Source organism: Mesocricetus auratus, unplaced genomic scaffold, assembly GCF_017639785.1.
Source record: "Mesocricetus auratus isolate SY011 unplaced genomic scaffold, BCM_Maur_2.0 Super-Scaffold_100014, whole genome shotgun sequence".
Taxonomy (NCBI): domain Eukaryota; kingdom Metazoa; phylum Chordata; class Mammalia; order Rodentia; family Cricetidae; genus Mesocricetus; species Mesocricetus auratus.
Window position 1 is genome coordinate 34,039,046 of NW_024429197.1, and position 23,819 is coordinate 34,062,864.

Genomic DNA, 23,819 nt, shown 5'->3' on the forward strand with positions numbered 1-23,819 from the left:
GATAAAGAAAACCATGTTCCCAAGTGAACTTTTAAGGGAGAATCCCCCAGTTACCATTTTATAGTTACCCATAACTGGACACACACATGATTAAAATCAAGTGCATTATGGGATGGGACATGATTTTGTAACCCAGTCCAAGAGAACCGCTCTAAGTTCACATGTGAGTAATTGGCCCCTGCTTTCTTGGATCTCATAGGAAGCAGCCTCAAACAATAACCTGTGACCCTGCTGCTCTCTTATAATGTATTCTGACCTGTTCTAGCTATTTGAATAAAGTTTCCTAAATACTTTGTAGTGTGTGTTGGTTATTATTCCTTTCTTGAATAAAAAGCCAGGAATCTGGAAATGTCCATCTCAGACAAAACCATTTCCATGCCCACAGAGAATGTCTTTCTGAAATTAATCACTCCACTCTTGTTTAACATCCTTCAGTGTCTCTGAACTACCTACAGCAAAATGCTACTTCCTAGCAGCATACACAGGTGTTTGACTGTTGGACAAAGAGTCAGAAGCCTTCCTGACACCGAACTTCTTGGATTTCTCTTTTGCAGTGCTATGCAAACAAGTATGATGTTTAATGTAAAAAAAAGAAAATCATCTGCTTTTCTAATCTGAATACCTCTTTCCAAATTGAGAAAAAATAAATGTAAGGGAGGGGTTGCCTTTGCCACTCTGAGTTGTTTCAACTTTTGTTGTGGACAAATGTCTGACTTCTGAGATACACTAGGAGAAAACCGTTGGTTTCTTGGTACAGCCAAAACCACTCACTGTTTACTAAGGATTTCCCCAAGAGGTTTGTCAAAGTGCCTGACCCTACCTCATGCACAGCAACTGGAAGAGGAGAACATAGCTAAGTAAGCACATACCCTCCCCAGCAGCCAGTGCAGTCCGAAGCACTTGGATGGAGGTTAAGATCCCAAGCGGGTAACGCATTACGATTGCATTGTAACACTAACTGTAGTCACAGCTAACCTTTCATCTTAGCAGCACCGATCATTCTTAATTGCTATTCTAGTTAAGCTCTGCCCATCTGGAGGAACACTGCTATGGCCTAAAAGACAAGCAGTCTGGAAGGCCTTCGTTTGCTAAGAGCTGCCTCTCGTGCTAGTTTCTCATCAGTGGAGAGTAGGGATGGGGTTGGAAATGAATGTAAGGAACTCTGTTTATACCTTTGTCTTTGAATCCCCTCAACTGTACTATGAGGCAAGTGCTGCTATTCTCAGGTGCAGACAAGGTACCTGAAAATCAAATTTAAGGACTCGCCTACGGTCGGCAGCTGGTAAGGCGGGACCTGCAGCAGTGACGCTGTGAGCACACTTGTGTTCTTACCTTTTGGATCCGTCACCGCTTCTTTTCCCTTTTGATATCAAAAACTTAGGCTTCCACGTTTTTAGTTTATCTTCATCTCTGAGGAAAAAATTGTCTTGATCAAGTAAATGAAGATTGAAGCAGCAAACATTTACAGAGCCACCAATGCTTTCGACTCACCCAGAAATCTGTTTTCTTACTCACAGCAAGGATGTACAGAGAACACTTCACCCAGAGATCTGTTTCCTTACAGCAAGGATGTACAGTGAGCTCATCACCTAGAGATCTATCTCCCTCCTCACAGCAAGGATGTACAGTGAATACTTCACCCAGAAATCTGTTTCCTTACTCACAGCAAGGATATACAGTGAGTTCATCACCTAGAGATCCATCTCCCTCCTCACAGCAAGGATGTACAGTGAACACTTCACCCAGAGATCTGTTTCCTTACTCACAGCAAGGATGTACAGAGAACACTTCACCCAGAGATCTGTTTCCATATACGTGGCAAGGTTGTACAATGAGCATCTGGGCTCTACAGGCTGCATTCTCTATAGTAACTATTAACTCCACTGTTGGGACTTCATTTCCTGAAACAAAGAGCAGGCCACACTGGCCCACAGGCCTGAAGCTGCTGACCTCCCATCTGAGTGACCCAGATTTGAAAGCAGAAACCAAATTAACCAGCTTGCAATTATACCTATTTCCTTTCTGAGCTTCAGAATTTTTTTTTGTCTCTAAAGTATAAATAAATCCTACTAGTAAACTTGCAATTCACCAGTGGCTAAGGATGTACCTCTCCCCGGTAGGAACAGCAAACATCACCAAAACTTAATGCTTATGGGAGTGCAAATTAGCATAACTTATTGTAGAAATAAGTCTGAAGTTTTCTAAAATGTTAAAAATAAAATTACCAAATAACCCAGGTCTAGGGCGTATCCCCAAATGGCTTCCTACAGTGGTATTTCCACATCTACTTTCATTGCTGTAGCTCTCACAGTAACAAGGAAATGGAATCAGCCTAGATGCTAAGGGGTTAAGAGCGTGTGCTGGTCTTACACAGAACCCAAGTGTAGTGCCCAGCACACAACTGCCAAGCACACTAACTCCAGGGGATCCAGCACCTCGGAACTCCAAGAGCACCTGCACTCACATGCACACACATTCACATATTTAAAAATAATCCTTTTCCAAAATGTGGTACATAAATGCAGTGGAATTTTAGCTCTAAATAAAAGTGAAATTTGTTGGGAAAATGGATAGATTTGGAAAGTAATATTAAATGAGGTGACAAACTTTGTGGGTTTTTTTCATGTGGATCCCAGTTCATGATACGTGTGTGTGTATATATATATATATATATATACACACACACACACACATATACATACACACACACACATATATATATAGATATATATATATATATAATGGGAAAGGTATTATAGAACAATTGGGAACATTTGAGCACCTATTAGCTTTTCTGCTACTCAGTTTACATATGATAGCTCACTCGATTGTCATACTGACTACTTGCTAATCTCTTGTCATTCTAAGTATTCCCGAGAAGTAAAAGGGATGATCAGAGTGCTGGACAACTTGTCATGGTGACAGAGGAATTAGTGCTGTTGAATGTAGGTATGGATTACTCCAGAGTCCATAGGTTTTTCACCATACTACCACTTCAAAATATCTCTTCCCTAAGTTACTGGGGTGTCCATCACAGATACAAGAAAAGGAAGGAAGGAAGGAAGGAAGGAAAGAAAGAGGAGGACCTCCCCCCACTTCTACTAACCATCTAGATGTCTATAGTGTTGATATACCCAAATACTTCAGAAACTGCACTGGAAAAACAATAAACACAAGGACACATGGCTGAGAAACTATACATTTTCTACATTTTCGTAGACATTATGTTATGATTACCTTAAGAGTGTGCAGTCCTGGGGACTGAACTCAGGGGTTTGCACATGCCAGGGAGGCAAGTGCTCTGTCACACAACTATATCCCAATTTTCAAACAATGAGGCCCAGGTAGGCCTTGAACTTGCTACTTGCCTGCCTCAGCCTCCTTAGAAGCTGGAGTTACAGACCTCTACCACCAAGACCACTTTCCTTCAGATGCTGGTCACAGGCTCCACCAGGAGAGGAAGGATTCAGCTCCTCAGTTGCTGTTGAAGCTGCAACTGAGAAGGCTCTTAGGAGGCCTCTGGACTTGCTGAGACTCCCCCACTCTCTCTTTTCACCATCTGTTACCTTTGGAGCCTGGAGGAAGACCCTAGGAATCACTTCTAAGCCTGCATGCATGCTCATCGTCTCTGCTCCAGCTCAGAGGTGGGACTCTGACACTGTCCACATGGACCTGCTAAAGCCATGCACAATCCTAGGCACACAACGGGCCTTCATATGAGCTGTGTGTGAAATGGTTTAAAAGGAGCCACAGCATGAGTACAAAAAGGGAATAGACAGGGCAAACACCCACTTCCAAGTTTATTTTCTTTACTAAAACAATATACCCCAAGTCTTTAAAGGTTTTGGAGCAGCAGGAAAGAAGAGGAACTAGAGAATGCAGCTACTTTCACACTGTAATTAGGATAGAAGTGACCATAGAAGAAAACAGAGAGCCTGGAAACAGACCTTCAGCTACTGAGGCACTTGACGTGACAAAATGGCATTGAAAGTTGCTGGGGAAGATAAGAGATCATTCAATAAATCATGGAAGGGGTGTTTATCCATATAGAAGAAAACAACTGGCTATCATGTTGTTGTTAACATAAAACTCAGTTCACAAGCTACTTGATGCTCCATGGTAGTCTAATGGTTAGGATTCAGCACTGTTGCTGCCAAGTCAGGTTTGATTCTGTGTCAGGGAAACCTTTCTTCTGCAGGCCCATGGTGGCACATGCTTTTCATCCCAGCACAGGAGAGGCAGGGGATTCAAGTTCAAGGCCTGTGAGTTCAAGGCCAGTCTGGCTTATAAAGCTAGTTCCAGGACACCAGGGCTATACAGAGAAACTCTATCTTGAAAAACAAGAAGAAAGAAAAAAAAAACCAGGTCAAGTGGGTCTAAACATTAAGTTTAAAAGGTAAAACTGTAATTTTTAGAAGAGAGTATAGGAAAATGTCATATGAGCTAGGAGAAGGTTCAAAAAAATTGATAATTGAAAATACATTAAGAATTTGAAATTCTATCCATTGGAAGACTAGATACGAATTTGAAAAGGCTAGTCAACAGTTGGAAAAGATATCGTAGGAACTAACATGAGAGTAGGAAAAGAACTGTGTCCAAAAACTGTTTTAAAACCCAATATGAAGAAAAATATCAGCAACAGAACAGATATGCAATCAAAAGATATGGGTAGACTCTATAGAAGGACACGGGTGTGAGTAACTCTGCACTAACGCTTGTTAGTGGTGACAGTTACTGTAATGATGTGATACTATTTACAGGCACTGACTTGACAAAAATGGCTTCTCTGTCCCATGTGCTAACATGGGAATCAGTGCAAACCCTTATGTGCTAGGCTGGCACTCATGAGTTTGTATTCCATGCATGGTCTGTGTTTCCCCTTCCAAGTGCCTGCAGGATACATGCATCTGTATCTGCAGAAACACTGATCACAAATGCAAAATCACTCAGGAACTAGGGACCTACCCAGCAAGAGAATGGATGAATTAATGTCACACACACATACACACACTGGTATGTCAATCAAAGAGCAATACAAATGAACGAATCATGGTAGCAAGACAGTGGGTTTGAGTAAAACCAAGCACAGAATTTTACATAAAGGATGAAATCACTTTTACAATGAACCAGTATTTTTGTCATCTATAATTCAATAAACCTGGGTTTTTTTTTTGAGGAGAAAAAGAAAAGAACAAAAACAGGGAAGGAATTCACCCTGGGGGAGGCCAGTGAGCAGTGAGTATGGGGTGGGGGTGTGGGGGTGAGGAGTATAGGGGTGAAGAGTATGAATATGGTGATAAGGACAGGGTTGGCCATATTCTGGTGATTGGTTAATAGAGATGGGGTGGCTGGCTTTATTGTGCTTTATAATTTAACAATTTATTTTTCATGGAAAAAGTTTCATTTTTTTAACTTTGTATTATAGGGCTGTTGCCTAAAAGTTCCAAAGCCTTCTTCGAATCTCATGTCATGCTACATCTACTTCTTTTCTGCTAATATGCCTTATGCTCCAACAAACGTTGATTATTTTCCTCAGGCAGAATCTTACTGTGCAATGCTGACTGGCCTGGAATTCACTGTATAGATCAGGCTGGCCTCAAACTCACAGAGATCCTCCTGCCTCTGCTTCTAGATTAAAGGCGTGTATCACCACACTTATTGCAGAAACTTCGAAAACAGAGGTTTTCATGCATACAGTTGTCTACCAACTGTGGCCTGTTTCTCACCTCTCCTCTTGTCCCAGCCCCCATCTGTCAACTGTTACTGTTTTTCACTGCTTCGGTATAGACGCTGACACTCTAACGGACACTAAAGCTACCGTGTTGAGAGTCCAGATTATTTTTTTTTTTGCAGTTTTATATTAAGATCAACTTAACAAACTGTATTTTGGAGTCAGGCCACATGATTTAGATCTGAAAGCCAAAGGCATAGAATCACAGAGTTCTGAGACTACAGGAAAACATGGTCAAGAAAATGGATTCTTGCATCTGTGAGGATAATGGTCTAATAAAAAGGCGGTACCTAACCCAAGTATTTAAAGTCGCAGAGGTGAACGAGCTACTGTAAGTTAATATCAACCACTTCCTGACGCTTACCCCACCTCAGAAAAAAAATCTGACCTTAAAATATAAAGTTTGATATAATTTCCATCATGATTATGGAAATGGATGAGAGAACATTAAAAACTACAAAGAAGCCAAGCCTGGGGCATCACACCTGTAATTTGAGCAGCTTGGAAAGTTAAGGTAGGAAGTTCAAGGTAAGCTTGGGCAATTTGGCAAAATTCCAAATAAAACAAAATAAAATAAAATCAACAACCAAGGGCCATGTAGACTGCTTTCTACACACCTTCATCTACTTTCAGATATTCTGGTCCAATACAACCAAATCCCAACACATAACTATAGATTTGTTTTTTCATTATTTACTGGACAAAAATCACAAGCACATCCCATGCCCTATCCCAAATCTAGGTATTCTATCTTGTCTGTGAATTGCTTTACAGCCAATATCTGGCACTGAGTACATGATCAGTAAGTATTTGTTGAATGAATTAATGATGTTTGACCACTTGAAGGCTTGAAAAACTGGAGAATTTTGGAGTTCAAGGAACTCCCAGTAGTATAGAATAGGGGGAGTGAAGGTGAAGCCAAGGGGTTTCCAGGAGCAGTGTGTACTTCATTTGGAGGATATTGCATAACCACTGAATGTTTAAAGCGAGAAGAGTTTGAAAGACAGTAAAAGAAGAACTTGGGAGGGTGGGCAGGAGATTTGAGATCAAGGACAAAGCATAAGGATGACTGTGTTTATAATCTTGAATGTAGAGATTACAAGAGAAGTGTGGGTAAGAAAAACTAGTATTCTGCATTATTGTAAACCTGCTGAGTTTAGGTAGTGTGACCTTGCAGGCTTACTGAGACTCAGAAAATATTCAAAATTTAAAACATAAATTTTGATGTTTTGGTTATAATTGAAATCTTGTGTATAGGTGAGATAACAGTAAAAAATATATAGGAGTGAAGATTAGGGGAATCACACCTGTAACTCAAGATACTTGAGAATGTACGGCAGGAAGATTCTAAGTTCAAGGACAGCATCGACAACTTAGCAAAACCCTGAAATGAGATAACATAAAGAGAAGGATAAGGGCTGTGTAGAGTGCTTGTTTAGTATACGTGCAATCTTGTGTCAATCCTCAGAAAAACAAGGAGTGTATGAAGGAAAAATAGAACTTTTATAGGACATCCTAAGATTATACTACACTTATGAATGTGTGACCCAGAACTCACACCAAAAGCTTAAGGAAAGTCAAGAGGAGGAACTTGAAATTGTTGGCTGGAATCACAGGGGGGGGGGACAAGATACTTTTCCTCTTTAAGGATGGCATGACCAAAATTTTAAATACTGTAGAAAAATCCAAGTATGTCTCTTGAGTTTAACAAAGCATTCTTGGTGGCTTTCCCAAGACCCTAGCACAAGTCCAAGCAAAGTGAGCAGGGACAGGTAGATGAAAATGAAAGGCCTCCATCACCAACTGCTTGGTGGAGATGGAAAGGAAGGAGCTGTGAGGGGTACCGAGGTAAGAATAGTGACTTAAACCTTGAAAACGGTTCTACCAAACAGCCCTTGCTATCCTGCATTTTGCAGTGCACACAAAAGATTACTCCTTAAATGTGTTGACAACTTCAAGTCTCTAGACTCAAAGATAAGAAACAAACACCCTTTAGCTCCAATGCCTTTGACTTGGTACCACTGTTCGGATGCCTGTGGGTGCATTCGTTGTTTTCTCTTTGGAGATGTTTGTTCGGTCTCTCAGGATCTGGCTCTCCAAACGTATTTAACAAAGCATCAGGCCTGCGTGGCTGGCTCCAGCAGGGATGACCAGTGAAGTAAATGGACTTACTTTGGTTCTTTCTCACTTGTGTCCACATCATCATAGATGATAACATCCTGAGATCTAAATCCTAGGGCACAGACAGGACCGGAAAAAAAAAAACCGATTACGTATGCTTTATACACTCTAGCTTTCCAAATTATACACAAGAACCTAATTATCCAGATGCATCCTCAAGCCCTTTATCTGAACAAAATGAGTCTCCTTGGGGAAGAAATTCAGCTGAAGGAATAAAAAGCAGTGAGCTCTCTGAATATCTGACCTGCATGTGCTAACCAGATTTTGTTAAAATGTAATGAAATTGTCCCCATTTTCTGGAACTGAAAAATAAGTTATATCGCTAGCATTTTGAGAGGGCTTTTCTGAATATTCAGTGGGGGGTGGTAATGTCTTTGCTATCTCCCCCAATACATACAAAGTTGTATTGGTTTGAAATAATTGTTCCTTTGCAATACTATTGTATTACATTGAATCTTAGTTAGTATATAATGATAGCCAGACATTTCCAGTATGCAGTGTTCCTAATACCATGTAATACAAAATTCTATGATTTTCAGAGGACTTACCATTTCAACAAGTTTGGAATAGTTTGATAAATTCATGTTCAATATTTCATAATTACTCTTAGCCTTACCAGTTTTCCTCAATATCTTTAAGCTCTGGGCGGGAGTATAATTTCAACATCACTTATTTTGAATACTTTGGTATAGAAAAAATTCAGACATCAAATCTTTTTAGATTTCAGGGTATTTACATATAGGCAATAAGATATATAGAGATGTATATTGGATATAGGAGTCAAATATAAACTTGAAATTAGTTAATGTTTCATATACACTTAATATATAATTTTATACAGTAGTTTACTATGTGTAATCTATCTGTAAGATGAATCCCTATTCAAAGTTGCCTTTAAAATGTTTTATGACAGTATTTTGGAGAGCTGCAATTTTATTAGGTCTATAATAACCTCTGCTATTTATCGTGGCAGCTTATATTTCTGAATTCTATTTTTGAATCACTGAGTCACAGTTATAAATAAAAGCAACTTTCCTGATAGTGTCCATGAACAAAAATCACACAGTCCTCATTTGTTGAAAAATTCCATGAACTGAACATGTATTGAGAGCATCCTATATGTCAGGCATTGTGGTAATTTATACAGTGTTGTTTTAATAGCAAATGTTCCAGGAATCTATTCTTATTTAGTTAGTATGTGAACCTTAGCATGTTCATACTCAATTTATCATATGTTAATCTGGCTATCAAATCCATCAGAGGCATGTCAATGCAGAGTGTCTAAGTTTCATAGTCACAGAGTCTTGGGTATAGATCCCAATCACAAAGATGAGGATCCTAGAGCCTCCTATAAAAATAGCAACGTCTACTTACAGAAGTGCCAGAAAAATATTTCTCTTTGTCTCTCCAAAGCAGGAAGTACCATTGTTTAAGATATCTTTCATTCTGATGGGCCCAGTTTTCAATAGTAAAGCAGGAAAGATTACCAATGCTCTTACCCTGCCCCTTAACAAACCAATCCTGAAGACAGCAATATCAGTGGACAACATCAAGTAAACGTTACTTACCTAAATCAGGCAGTGACATGGAAAATCCATTGCTAATGAAGAAAAGATTTTAAAAAAAGGTCAAGGAACAAAGTCATGCTCATTAGCAGATATATCCAAAATATCATTCTGGTGGCAAGTGTCCTGATCCGGATGGTACTGAAGCAGGACTCTTGCAGCTGTGTTCTGATTGGTTCTACCACATTCCAAATGAACTCACATTCATCCCTGCAGACTGCCTGTAACTCACTTCCTAACTAGACCACTCGGGCTGCCTTGCAACCTTCTACGATACAGTCAGATCTGCTGAATGTGTATAAGGATTGATGAGAAAGAACAGTGTACAGATGGACTCATGGGGACTCTCTGCAGACATTGGGGTCCATCTGTGTTTTATAAGCCAAGGGGAGACTTCCACAGAGAAACACAGGACTGGTGGAATGTAAGATGGCAACTTGCTAAGCAGGAGAGGACATGCAGTCCAGCTAGATTTGGTTCTCTTCCCTCATTGCTAATGAGGCCACGTGGATGTGCGATAGGAAAAGGGAGAGGAAAACATAGAAAAGAAAGAAAAAGTCTATTTGATGTCTTTAATTTAAATTCGGTACTACAGGTATTTTTTGTAGTAGCCGTGAGCCAGACCCTTCCTTATGCTAGGTAAGATGATTGGATACAGTTTCTGTTCTTAAGGGAGAGAGAAAATCAAGTAACAAAGTCTCTCTACTGTGATCCAGACTGTGGTGCCCACACTCCTGTCCAATGGGTCTCTTGGGAGATCTATCTCCAGCAGACAACTGACTTAAAAATCACAAAATTTCAAGGCTTCGTAATTGGGAAGAATTTTAAAGGAGAATAGTTCATGCTATCTCAATGCAGGTGATGATCTTGGCAAATCATTTTCCAGTGTCCTCCCAAAGCACAGATCTAGACATGTCTATCTGTGCAGAAAGAACTGTCCCCAGAGACAATATAGTCCCCTTCCATTGCATCCATGAGGGAACTACAGTCCTGTAAGCACAAATGAAAGAACATCCTGCCTCTTTCATTGCTGGCGGGTTTGGAACCTCTACAAAGACTAACAGTGGAGGTTACACGGGGACCTGGCCTTTCTAAGTCCAGGGCCTTGAGATACACAGACCATTCAGCAGATCAGGTTACCCACATCAGCGTGATACACACATTGCTGTTTTCAAAGAAGACAAAGTAAATGTGGATGTGTACACAAGTGAGATCACTGGAGATTTGCAGCCAAGACATCATGAAACCACTGGAGAATGTGTGTCCAAGAGAACAAGAAACCACTGGAGAGTGTGTGTCCAAGAGAACAAGAAACCACTGGAGAGTGTGTGTCCAAAAGAACTTGAAACCACTGGAGAGTGTGTGTCCAAGAGAACAAGAAACCACTGGGGAGTGTGTGTCCAAGAGATCATGAAACCACTGGAGAGTGTGTGTCCAGGAGAACAAGAAACCACTGGAGAGTGTGTGTCTAAGAGAACATGAAGACCACTGGAGAGTGTGTGTCCAAGAGAACATGAAAGGATGTAACCACTAATGTAATGTTTAGTGACAATGACACGAGAGGCCAAGGATGACTACAAATTTTCCATTCTGGATCTTGCTTGCTGATACTGGCAATTTTTTCCCACTAGTTTTTTTGGGGTGTCATGTACTGGGGCCGTTATAGCTGTAGATTCTCTTGTCACTGGTGATGAGAACTGGATGGAAAACAGCAACCCGTGTGCCTGCCAGGCAGTGTTGCTGATACCCAGGAAGAAAGGCTAAAGGGACTGTTTACCTGATATTTTCTTTTGACTTGGTTTTCTTTATTCTGAATATTCCCCTTTCTTTCCTGAAGAGCTGCTGCAATCTTCTCAGTGCTGCTCTTCCATCTGCTCTAAGAGGAATGAGGAGACAAAAAACATGGTGTTTGAGACAGTACTAGAACTGCGATAGAGCGCTGTTGGATTATCAAGCACCAGAGACCTCAGCCTCAGGTCCAAAAGACTCCCTTGAGAAAGTACAAGGCAAGGTCTCAGCAATTAGGAGTGAAGTCTACTGAGATTATGAATCAAAATCTTCCTTTTCGAGGAGAAAATAACTTGGGGAAACATCCCTCCAAATGGTGATAGAGACACATCAGATGATTGCTGGCTCCTGGAATTGCCATCACTGGTTTTTAACATATGTTTCAGGAACTGAGTGTACAGCAGTAGTGACATACCAATGGGTCAGCCGATTATGAAACTCTTAAGTATCTTCTTGGTACAGGAGGATGTAGTTATAGGGTACCACTGTGCCCTTCATCCTCAGACTCCTCACTAGTGACTGTGCTGTTTTCTTTTCCTTGATCTTTGTAATTCAATTTGACCAATGTTGATCATTTGAACAAACACCATTTGCAATATCAGTGAGTAAATTCCAAATCCCAGAGTCAGTGTGACTATCTCACAAAGACAAAGACTAAATTATGTTTATTGCTTTGATCCTGGAAAAGCAACTACAAAATCAAGCCAAATTCTATTGTTATTTACTTCCCCTGTCTCAACTACTTCTTAACACATAATATTAAAGTTCTCTACTCTGGAAAATGGACATTTTTCTCAAAGGAGAAACCAATGAATCTTCAATTTTATGATGTATGATTGTACACACTATGAATATATGCTACCAGTGACAATGTAGTATTTCAATAGCTTATCATCACCCCATGTAATCTTCCCTCAGGGATGGTGGTAGAATGTGGGGCCATGTCTTAAACCTTGACTTACTAGGTAAACAGTAAACACTATCAGCCTACAATCCAAATCCAAGAAAGAAACTCACTCTGTTTTTTGGTCATTATTCTTTGTTTTGTAGATATCTTCATACATTTCTTCACTATTTTCTTCTGAAATTAAGAGGCACACAAAAAACAAACAATTAATGACTAGGAATTGCCAGGTACTTTCAACTTTCTTTTGTTAAGTGGTTTTTGCTGAAATATATGTATGTTTTTATAAGCGTGTGATAAAAATTCATAAACAAGTATAAGGTTTTGTACAAATGAAAATTAGGTGTTTCTTCTAAGTTTGATTCCATATAGGATCTGGTTCAGCCAAAGGCAGCTAATTTCTCAACAGATATAATCCTTTCACCCTCCATCCTTCCCACAGTTAGTGGAGAACAGCTGTAGTTTTCTATGCATGCTAAACGCTGGGGAAACAAAGGAAAACCCATGTATGCTAAGGATGTCTCTCTTTGCGCAAGCCTAACATATAAACTTAATATACACAGATGGATGGCAAGCCTAACATATAAACTTAATATACACAGATGGATGGCAAGCCTAACATATAAACTTAATATACACAGATGGATGGCAAGCCTAACATATAAACTTAATATACACAGATGGATGCAGGTCGTAGCCTGGAAATGGAGTCTAGAGGAAACAGTATTGGATTCAATGTATAAATGTTAACGTTTCAAACTTGACCGAAACACAGTTGAGATGCAGAGTTCTTTAACTTTCCTCTGTACCTCTGTTCTCTCATTAAAAGGTGGGTATTGGATTTAATGTTTTCTGAGGTTGTTCCTACGTGTCAGCCCAGAAGAGTATTTGATTAGCGCACGCGCGTGTGTGTGTGTGTGTGTGTGTGAGTGTATGTGTTATATTACAAAGAGAGAGACTAACTCACTCTTCTGCCTAGGCTATCCTGGAACTCACTATGTAGTTCTAAGCAGGAAATGGGAAAGAAGATAGGAGAAAAGGGAGAAAAGGGGGAAACAAGGGAAGGGTAAGAAAAACTATGGATATCTAAAAAAGTAAAATAAGAAAACCTATTATTTTAAATACTACCTTAAAAATCCTCTGTAGTATCCTCTATAGTGACTTGAGGATAGCCTCAGAGGCTCCTATATTTGAATGCTTAGTCACCAAGTATCACTTTAAATGGGGGTGGGCACCTGCAAACATCCTTCGTTTGGCAATTGCAGAGGTCGAGTTGACGTGTGATCCCCTTCAAAGAGAAACTGAGTACAGTGTGAGATGGAGCCAGGCACACAGATGCCGAGAGAGGGGCAGGCCAGCCAAAGCCTTTAGGGAAGTGCTTTTAAATCTGTGGGACGTGAATCTTTAGAGTTCAGGCAATCCTTTCACTAGGGCAACTTATCAAATATTTTGCATATTAGATACTTAAATTCTAATTTATAACAAAAGCAAAATTATAGTTATAAAGTAGAAATGGAAATAATTTTATGGTTGGGGTCACTACAATATGAGAAACTGTATTAAAGGGTCACAGTATTAGGAAGGTTGAGAACCACTCCTTTGTTGATATTGATATTAAAAGCACTAGGAAGTTGGGGCTACATACTCTTCAGAGGATCCAAGTTTGGTTTCCACACCCACATCAGGTGGATTAAAAAAAAAAGCCTGAAACTCCGCCTGGCCTCCACAAGTACCTATACACACATGCACACACCATCCCCCATGCCCACATTGCATAATTAAAAACTAAGAGGCACTAGGAAGCCCTGATGGTATTTTAACTAAAAACATGCACCACTTACCAGATTTGCACTGTGACACCACAAAAAGAGCAATTTCGTGTGGAGAAGCTTTCTGCCATAAGAACGCCCTCCCTCCTCTAAACACACCTCACCACTACTGCTCTTAGCTTAGTCTTGACATCCAGTTTTTAATGATTAAAAATGTGTCCAAATAAAAGTCCATGATCACTGCTCAGCCTCAGCAGCATTCAGCGATTCCAACCAGCACTTACCACTGTCTGAGGTGAATGAGCTGGAGAAGTCCCATTTTGGTCTGTGAAGGAAGATGTAGAGACCATTAACCCAGTGCACTGTCACAGTCGTACCTCATCCCTCCTTCCGGGGGGGCAAGAATACACTTACAGCTCTTCTCTGGAGCATCCCACATCATCATAAGTCTTCTCTGAAGAGGAGTTTGACCTAATGGTACTTAGGCTTGGGGTTTCTTTGGTCACCTCCAAAGCCTCCACATACCCACCTGTAAGGGAAGTAGGAAATCCCATGAGCCAATGCCACCAGTTATTAGAGCACATCTGCACTCATCCCGTGCAAAGGAGCAACAGCAGGAAAGTAGACTAACTATAATGAGACTGGAATGCTGTCTTGGCATGTGCTGATTTGAGCAGGAGATGTCCCCCAAGGCTCATGTGTCCAGTGTTCTGTCTTTAGGAGGTGGAGGCTGCTTAGAGGAAATAGTGAGTAGGGGCTAACCCTTTAAAGGCTATCTTTATCCCTCCTTTGCTTTCTGCTTCCTGCCCACCATGACCTACCTCCTCCCCCACACGCTTTCACCACCATGCTCTGCCCTACACTACAGCCCTAAAAGTAGCAGAGCCAAGGACTGTGGAGTAAAACTCTGAGCCCAAATCAGACTTTCCTCTGTCCTGTTGTTTAGTCACTGCACCAATGAAACTGACATGGTCTGCACGATCTTGGAGAAGTCACTTCATCTTGCAGATGAACTGTGAAGTTGGGCTAGTTGGGATAACTATGTGACTGCCCAAGGATCACGTGTATATTCATAGTGAGTGCACATTCGCCAGCAAACCAAAGCTCTTCCCCAATGGCTCTTCCAGTTGCTTCTGGCTTCCTGTGTTGAAGTCCTTCAGCCCTGGAGATTTTCTGCACCATTTAAATGGCCTTTTCTAGTCTTTTGGTAGTGTTTTTCTTTCTTTCTTAAAGTTTTGTAAGCTAATTGAACACATAACCACATGTATTATTAGTCATAAAATTACCTAGAAGATAACATGCCAATCTGAAAGTCCATAGGGATTGTTTGCACAGGTCGCCAGCCTGATAAATGCAGACAGTTCTCAGCTGTAAACTTGTCATAACCATAAAACTGTCACCTCTTTATCAGGTAGTGCAGCTTCCTATTTAGGCTATGGGTGAGTCAGAGTTATTTTCATTTCAAACATGAATTACTTATCATAAGAAGTCTATCTAAAAATATGCAATGAGCAAAGTGACTTGTATCTATTAATTAAATGAACCAAATGAGGAGATTTTATCCTATTGCAAGAAGTATGTGACCCTCAAACTATTTCAAAGAGGGTCAGTTCCCAGAGGAAGGTGGCTTACATTTTCTAGAGAAGTTAACAGAATAGTTTCTGTAAAAACAAAGATGCTAAGCACATAGTTGGGCACTTCTTTCTTTTTAAAAATGTATTCTACTTTGTAGGTTTTGAGTATTTTGTATATGTGTGTGTATAGCACATGTGGACCTGGTACCTGTGGAGGCCAGAAAGTGGTGTTGCATCCCCTGGACCTGGAGGTATGGATGACTGTGAACTACCATGTAGGTGCTGGGAACCAAACCAAATCTTCTGAAAGACCAAATGCTCTTAACCACGGAGCAATCTTTCCAGCACCCCCTCCCTTTTTTGAACCTTTATTGGCTCAAGGAAAGCATTATGGAATCATCTTAGAAACACAATTCACAAATGTATATCTTCAACAGACAATTCCAGATCCACCATAATCCTTCATGCCATTTCCATTTGGTTATCCTAGGCATACTGGATTTCAAACCAAACCCATGATTTCATTTGTAAAATTTTCTAGTCTTTAAATCTACCCCTAAAAAAGTCAACAATACCTTTTCTATTACTCAGGTAACTCAGGACACAAGTGTTGGAGACATACTTGATTCTTTTCCTTCATATCTCGCATCTAGTCAACATTTGCCTGTCATCTCTAACAAGGTTTTATGGTAAATTCAGGTACACCTCCACAGTTCTCACGGAACCTTCCACAAACCTCTCAGCTAAATCACTTTGATAACAACAGATACCCTGACTTAGCTTATATTCTATCTATTCTCAGTCAGGTTATTCTTTAAAATGCAACTCCAATTATGACTTTTTGTGTGTGTGCTGGAAGTTCTCGATGGTTTAAATCAGTTGTGGTCTAGAAGTATTTGTTCCCTTTTCCTTTCTCCATAGAATATTTTTGCACCAGGTACACACATGCCTCTACTATTTCTATTGCTATGACAAAACATCTGAAAGGAGCAGTTCATGGAAGGATGAGTTTAATGTGGCTCACAGCCCATCACGGCAGGGAGGTCATGGCAGTAGGCGCCTGGGGTGGCGGTCATGCTGCATCCACAGTCAGGTAGGTAGCGGACAGAGATGGAAGTTGTTACTTAGCTTGTTTTCTCTTCTTTCCTGACTTTTTTAAAGAATTCATTACTAACTTATTCTAAAATATTTCAACAAACTAGGTACAAAGGGTTTACCAACTTTTCAAGTTGCGTACAAATTAAGACAATGACACAATATATACGCAGATAAGTATGTATATACATATGCAAGTAGATAATACAGAAAATTACAATGAACTTGTCCACCCAGATGTATCTCTATGTATCATTCTATCATCTGTCTGTCTACTTATGTATCTATGTATCTATCTATATTTGTCTATATCATCTATTCAAATGCACACACGGGGAATTGCAAATAACACTCCAGTAACCATGAGAATATCTCATCTCCTTTACAACAATGCTCCTGGGAGAATAAGCTGAATTATGAGATTAAAAGACATGTAATGTAAACATTGTAGTATCTTACAGTTATTCTTTCCTGCTTTTTATTCAATCTAGAACCCTGGAACGTGGGATAGTGAGGCCCACATGCAGGGTGGGTCTAGCCTTCCCAGGTAATTCTCTCAGGAAGCTCCCTCACAGACATGTCAAGAGGTATGTCTCCTGGAATTCTTTATTACTATATATTAATGGTACATTAGAATGTACTTCATTGTGGCATTCTCTTTCATTCAGTTTATGTACTTTGATCTCATCACCACCTCTATAGTCTTGTCTTCCCACTCCCTCCCTCCACATGGACCCTTTCATCTTCTTTGCTAGAGTCTTCTCACATGAGAGAAAACATGATTAATTCATTCTGAGTCCACAGGTCTCAGTTTCTCTCCAATTTCATCCATTTTCCTGCAAATTATAATTTCATTTTTTTTTTAGTGTTCATGCGTATTGCATATGCAAGCCAGCAGTCAAACTTGGGTGTTCTTCCTCAGGCTCTGTCTATTTTGTTTTTTGAGACAGACATTCTCACTGGCATGAATTCACTGTGCTGACTCCCAGTGAGTCCTAGGGATTTTGCCTATCTCTGTCTCTCCAGTGCTGTTATTATAAAGCATACCATCATTCTTGTTTTTGTTGTTTCTGTTTATTTGTTTAAACACAGGTTATGATGATAAAATTTGAATTCTCATGCATACAAAGGCAAGATATTTACTAACGAAGCCATCTCCCCATCCTTCTCATTCTTAATAATAGCATAAAGTGTGTGTGTGTGTGTACACATACTCCCATACATGTGTGTCCCATTTTCTTATCTATTCTTTTGTTGAAGGTGACTCTATAACTTGGCTATTTTGAGCAGTGCTCTGATAAACTCAGGTGGGCTGATTTAGTTCCCCATCTTCACACACTCATCCCTGGTATAGCTGTGTCATGTGGCTGTTCCATTTTTAGTTTTCCAAAAGACTGTCATATTGATTTCCATAGCAGCTTCCCTAATTCACATTCCCATCAGCAGTGCTTAAGGATCCCCTCAACATTCTCTCTAGAGTTTGTTTTCTTTTGTCACGATAACCATTCTGAATGGGTAAGATGGAATCTCAGGAGAGTTTTGATTTATATATGATTGAGGATGTTGAATTTTTTCATGTCATTTTTTTTGTACGACTTTTGAGAAAGTCTGTTGTATTCATGTGCCCACTTAATGATTGGCTTATTTGATTTTCAATGTTGAATTTTGAACTTTATACATTCTCGATATTAATAGTTATAGCTAGCAAAGATCTCTCCTTATTTGCCTGTGTTCTCTTGTTTCCTTTGCCATCAGAAGCGTTTGCACAGCCTCATTTGTCAGTTCTTGCCATTGCTTTGTGTTAAGTCATTGCTTAGACCTACATTTCAAAGGTTCTCCCCTCGTTTCCTTCTCGTGACTTCAGGGTTTTAGTTGTTATACTTTTGATCCATTTTGAGTTGATTTTTTTTTTGCAGAATGAAAGAGAGGGTCTTCGGTCCTCTGTGCATGAATGAGAGGAGAAATTATTTTGTTATTTCTTTTACTGCTAAATCCTCATCCCTTGAAGAGTACAGGGCATGCAAAGAACACTCACGTACTTTGAGTTTTGAAAAACATGAATGCATCCTCTAGTTAGTAAGTTTAACTTGCATAGAATTTACTGACATTGGAATGTTTATGTATTTTCATTTAACATATTTAATTTTTTTCTCTGCTTTTTAAGTCTCCTGATTAAGGTGTCTGCTCTTCATAACTTTCAATTTTCTCATTTTAGAAGGTTATGTTTGTGTTTAATAGTTGCCTACTTTTTTAAAAACCTTTTTGTATTTTTTGCTTGTTTGTTTGCTGTTGTATTTGTCTTTCTTCTGCAGTGCTGTGAATCAAAAACCTCAAGTCTTGTACATGCAAGACAATCACTCATACCTGAACTGCATCCCTAGTCCTGTTTTAAGATTTAATGACAACACAATACACAGGGGAACATATCACAAAACCTCAGACCAAGGATTGTCTCAACCTGAACATCTTCACATACACAGATCAAAACAAGCAGTTCCCGTGTCAAAGAGCACCTCTTTGGGTCTCTCTGCTCCACATTACTCCCCACCACAGGTAACTGCTGACTCCCAATCACTTGACAATAGCAGAGAATACCGGGGGCAGGTGTGTGGCACAGGTGAAGCCCAGGAGGGCTGGAGTAGATTTTAAGGGATGATGACTCCATATTTGATCATGGAACTAACCCCATTCTGTCTCTAATACATCATATCCATGACTTTCAGTGAACTAATGTGCTGCCATTGACTTTTTTTTCCCTTTTCTTTTTAGTTTTCAAGACATGGTTTCTCTGTGTAGCCCTGGCTGTCCTGAACTCACTCTGTAGACCAGGCTGACCTTGAATGCAGAGTTTTGTCTGCCTCTGCCTCGTGAGTGCTGGAACTAAAGGCATGCACTACCACCTGGCTGCAATGGTCATTCCTTTCCTTCATCTATACAGCATCTTCTCTTATTCTCTTGATAACAGCTGTCTTGTTTTCCTTCCATGTGATGGTGTCTTGTTTTGAATGAGAATGGCCCACACAAGCTCATATGTTTGAATACATGGTCCCCAGTTGGTGGAATTATTTGGGAAGGATTGGCTGTGTCCTTGTTGGAGGCGGCATGTCACTGGGTTGGGCTTTGAGGTTGTAAAAGCTCATATCATTCCCATTAGCTCACCCTCACAGGCCTCATGCTTATGGATAACAAATGAGCTCTCAGCTGTTCCGGTACCATGCCTGCTGGACTGCTGCCATGTTTCCTGCCACGATGGTTATGAATTCTAACTCTTGGAATTGTAAGCCCTCGTAATTCTTTCTTCTATAAGTTGTCATGGTCATGGTGTCTAATCACAACAACAGAAAAGTAACTAAGACATGGTGTGTTGTTTGGTACAAATGACTCTACGTACTCCTAGATCAATGGGAAATGACACAACTGGTCCAATCAGAGCATCATAGGTCTTTAATTTGTGATGGCATGTGACTCAATCAAAGTCAGTGTAAGACCCATGTCTTTTATCTTTGGAAAGACAAAAACTATAGGTTTTCCTTTGGGGCGTATCAGAGAATAGTTTGTTACTCTATCAGTGCTTGCTGCCAGCTTGACTTTATAGGAACTGACTCTGCCTGAAAAACAGGGTTGCCTCAGAGGAGAACTCAGGGTACTGTGTCCTTGTGATATCATCTGTGTCCCTGAATCCAGGCATGCCTTGATTTTCTGCCAAGTAAGCCTACTTTAAGCATGTGGTTTAACCAAGTATGATTTAATTCTTGTTTATAATCAAGGGTTCTGACTACTGTGAAGGAAGAAAATGCAGCTGAAATAGTCTCTTAGTGATGCTGCATGACATACATTTGCTAATGGTGACAGACAAGAAAAGAACGAGAGTGTCACATGGCATGCTGTTGGCTCTGGTCCTCATAGCTCCTGTAAGGTCCGTGCTCAGATTCCTTTTTTTTCTAGACAGTGTTTCTCTGTGGCTTTGGAGGCTGTCCTGAAACTAGCTCTTGTATTCCAGGCTGGTCTCAAACTCAGCGATCCACCTGCCTCGGACTCCCGAGTGCTGGGATTAAAGGCATGCACCACCAATGCCAGGCTCAGATTCCTTTTTTTAATGGAGAAATTGAGCTACTGCAATACAAACTCACCACACAGCTGCTAAGTTCACACTTGTGTAGACTTCAACTCAAGCCAGTTGCCTCTAAATCTAGTGCTCTTTCCATTACTCTGGGGGAGACAGCCCTTACAGTCAAGTTACTAGGTACATAATAAATGTCCATTATATATCTGTAAATAAATTATGATTGCAGCCACACTCCCCTTTAAAACAATGTGGTAGTGAAGAGATTCCAGGGGAAATGCCACTTACCCCTGTCTTGGGAGTGCCTGGTCAGCAACACATCCTCAGGGAAGAGCCTGTTCTGATTGATGTCGACCAAAGCTTCCTGATTTCCAGCTGGAACACTCCTTCTGTCCCCATGGACTCCAGCCATCTCGACTTTTCCTGGTGTCTCTTCATATACACCTACCTAAACACATGAAGCAGGGAGAGTACTGCTGGGACTGATTGTCAAATCCATTTCTTGCTCATGCATTCTGGTCTTTAGATGTGTTCCTTAGCAAGAACAACTCTTAATTGTTCATGTGGTTAGGCACCATCTTACTAGACCCTATATCTTACCAGAATACAGACCATGCCCTTCATTGATTTCTGAGAGCCAATGAATGCCTGTGGGATTGCAACTCCAAATCAGGCTCTTTACTCATCTCAACTGTGACATCCTGTGAGAACAAATACCACTATTCCTCTTGATGAAGAATCTAGGCAGCTCAAATAACTGATGATGGGTTTTATTAGTAGTATTCTGCAGAGAGAAGGCTTAGCCCTACATCCCTGCTCTCATCACCTGTAAGGGGGCTTCTGGGTATCCCTCCTTTCTTCCAGTCTTCTTGACATTTGTCTTTCTAGTCACTACCTCATGTTCCTTCTCAAATCTGCATTGCCTTATCTATGAGACCTGCATTGAATACAAGACAACCCAAAAAGTTCTGGAAGTAGGTCAGTCAGTGGACACTCACAAGGAATTAGCATGTAATACGATATCACTTATGGAAGTGTTCACAGCCATAGAAACAAAGGATGGGGAGATTTTTTTCTTTTCCATTGGGAAAATGAGTGTGGGAAATCTTCCAAAAGCAGAATCCATCAAGTTCTATCTTTTAAAACGTAGGTAGGAGATTGATGGGAGGGGACAGGAATATCTGGCAGATTCATCAGAATGAGCAAAGGCATGGGTTATTTGGGGAAGTATTAGTGACCTAATAGTATGGAAGGGGTAGTATGGAAGCTGTGCCAAGAGCTAAGCTAAAGGAAAAGGGTGGGGGAGAAATAGGAGAGGAAGACTGAAGACAAGACTCAAAAGACAAATGGGGTGGGGCTGGATTATGAATGGTTTTGTATACACAGGAAGGAGCTTAGATTTTATTCCTTAGTTTTGAAAGGAGAAGCAGTAGATGATACTGATCAGATTCAGACTGGAGAAAGATCACATGTCTGAACTACATCATGAGCCCTAGGACACAGATACCTTAGAAGGATGGTTCGGATGTGAATCTTCTGGCATGGGAGGTTCTAATTCACGTGGCTCTTTTTCCTTCATGTTGTTGCCTTCGTCTGTAGGTGTAGGTCTGAAACAGGGAGACACTGAGGTGAGTAAGGTCTTCCATGTAGATGGTAGAGTAGCCCAATCCCAATGAGATGACTGAGAAGAGTGGATCTTTAAGACGAGGAATCAGGACTAGATCAACCAGGCGGATAGCTTATATGAGTGTCTGCCTATTCCAATCAGTGTAAGCATCAATTCATGCTTAAACTCTTTTAGTTCTCTAGTACCTGTAGGATGTAATCTAAGTCCTTGTGTAGTCTGCCACTTTTCTTCCTTCGCCATTCTGTCTCTTTGTTCCTTCCCTCCACATCTGTTTGGATGTAGATTATCACAATTTCCCCCAACCCACCAGCTTATTTGGTCACCTCTTTCTTTTTATTACCTACTAATGTTTCCAAACATGCAATTTGCATCTTACATTGCTAACAAATCTAAGATCTCTTCTGTCTAAGTCATAATACTTGCCAGTCCTCCACGGATACCCTGGAGTAGCCGTGTTGTCTCCCTATCCCCAACACTTTGCCTGTCTTGGATTACTGCAAGTTGTCTATGGCTCTATCTTCAATCACCCTTCTTTGCTTTGTCAATTAGAGTTAGAATTTGCTGCCAGCAATACAATATGGGCTAAGCTGACAAGATCAAGGAAGGCCACACAGGGTCACTGAGAACCTGCTTGGCACTGGATACCTTACAAGGTCCCGGGGAAACAGAACCAGTTCATGCACTGGGAACATGGCCAGCCCACAGCAAGAAAATGAGTTCAGTCATGAGTCATAGGTGGCTAGACTATGCTTCCCTTTTAGAGGCAAAACTTACCTCGGTTCTAGATGGAGAAAACTCCTCCAAGGCTGAAAACAAAGAGGAAAAGTCACTTTTTGTGAGTTTACCCAAAGCAGCCTCTGTTGTTGGTTACAGATCATCAGGCGACTTGATCAAATGGGAGGTGAAGTCTTGGGACAGGGCACAAGCAGACAATGGCCACAGAGAGTTCCATGTGGGACTGAAGCTCAAGCAGAAGAGAAACCACCATTTCTGAAGGTTCAGTGTGTGTGAGTTACAGCACACAAAAGGATTCAGACAGTTTCCTGCATCCCTTTCCAGGCATGCTCCTGAAGGAGAAACACTTCTGGGTGTACAACATGTAGCATCTAGGCAGTTTCAGTGGCCAAAGGTTAGTGTGTGAGTCTTGCTTGGATTGGACCATAGCTACACAATCTCTGATCAAAATTCCACTCTTACAGGGCAGAGATGTAGTTCTGTTAAGATTACATCCCAGTGATCACAACATGACACGACCCCCTTCCCCTCAATCGACTGTCCCACTTCTGATGTCATTAATTGTTTGGAATCTAGCCAAGAAGCCTGAAGAAAATAGAAAACAAGAATCTGAAAGGCTGCCTCTAAGGCCAAGCATAGCAGCTCCCAGACAGCCTTAGAGGACCGTCCTGCAGGCCTTCGTTCAGTGCCTAGTAACTCTTGGCAGAATTCTAGTAAATCAGCACCAGGAAACAAGTCAGATGGACCCTCTTTAATGCCTTTGAATGTTAATTACTGTATTATTTAG

General features: G+C 40.6%; 1 protein-coding gene across 1 annotated transcript in view; it reads right to left on the reverse strand.

Annotated features, from left to right (window-relative positions):
- Positions 1-23,819, reverse strand: part of Fyb2 (FYN binding protein 2) — a 103,208-nt gene that overhangs the window by 5,047 nt on the left and 74,342 nt on the right. Inside the window, exons 7-16 of the mRNA XM_013114976.3 lie at positions 23,072-23,103; positions 22,178-22,277; positions 20,959-21,118; positions 14,353-14,467; positions 14,223-14,263; positions 12,283-12,346; positions 11,255-11,353; positions 9,481-9,512; positions 7,904-7,964; positions 1,333-1,410 (exon numbers count right to left, since the gene is read on the reverse strand). Of these exons, the coding sequence (XP_012970430.2) occupies positions 1,333-1,410; positions 7,904-7,964; positions 9,481-9,512; positions 11,255-11,353; positions 12,283-12,346; positions 14,223-14,263; positions 14,353-14,467; positions 20,959-21,118; positions 22,178-22,277; positions 23,072-23,103 (782 nt within the window). The remainder of the gene's footprint in view (positions 1-1,332; positions 1,411-7,903; positions 7,965-9,480; positions 9,513-11,254; positions 11,354-12,282; positions 12,347-14,222; positions 14,264-14,352; positions 14,468-20,958; positions 21,119-22,177; positions 22,278-23,071; positions 23,104-23,819) is intronic.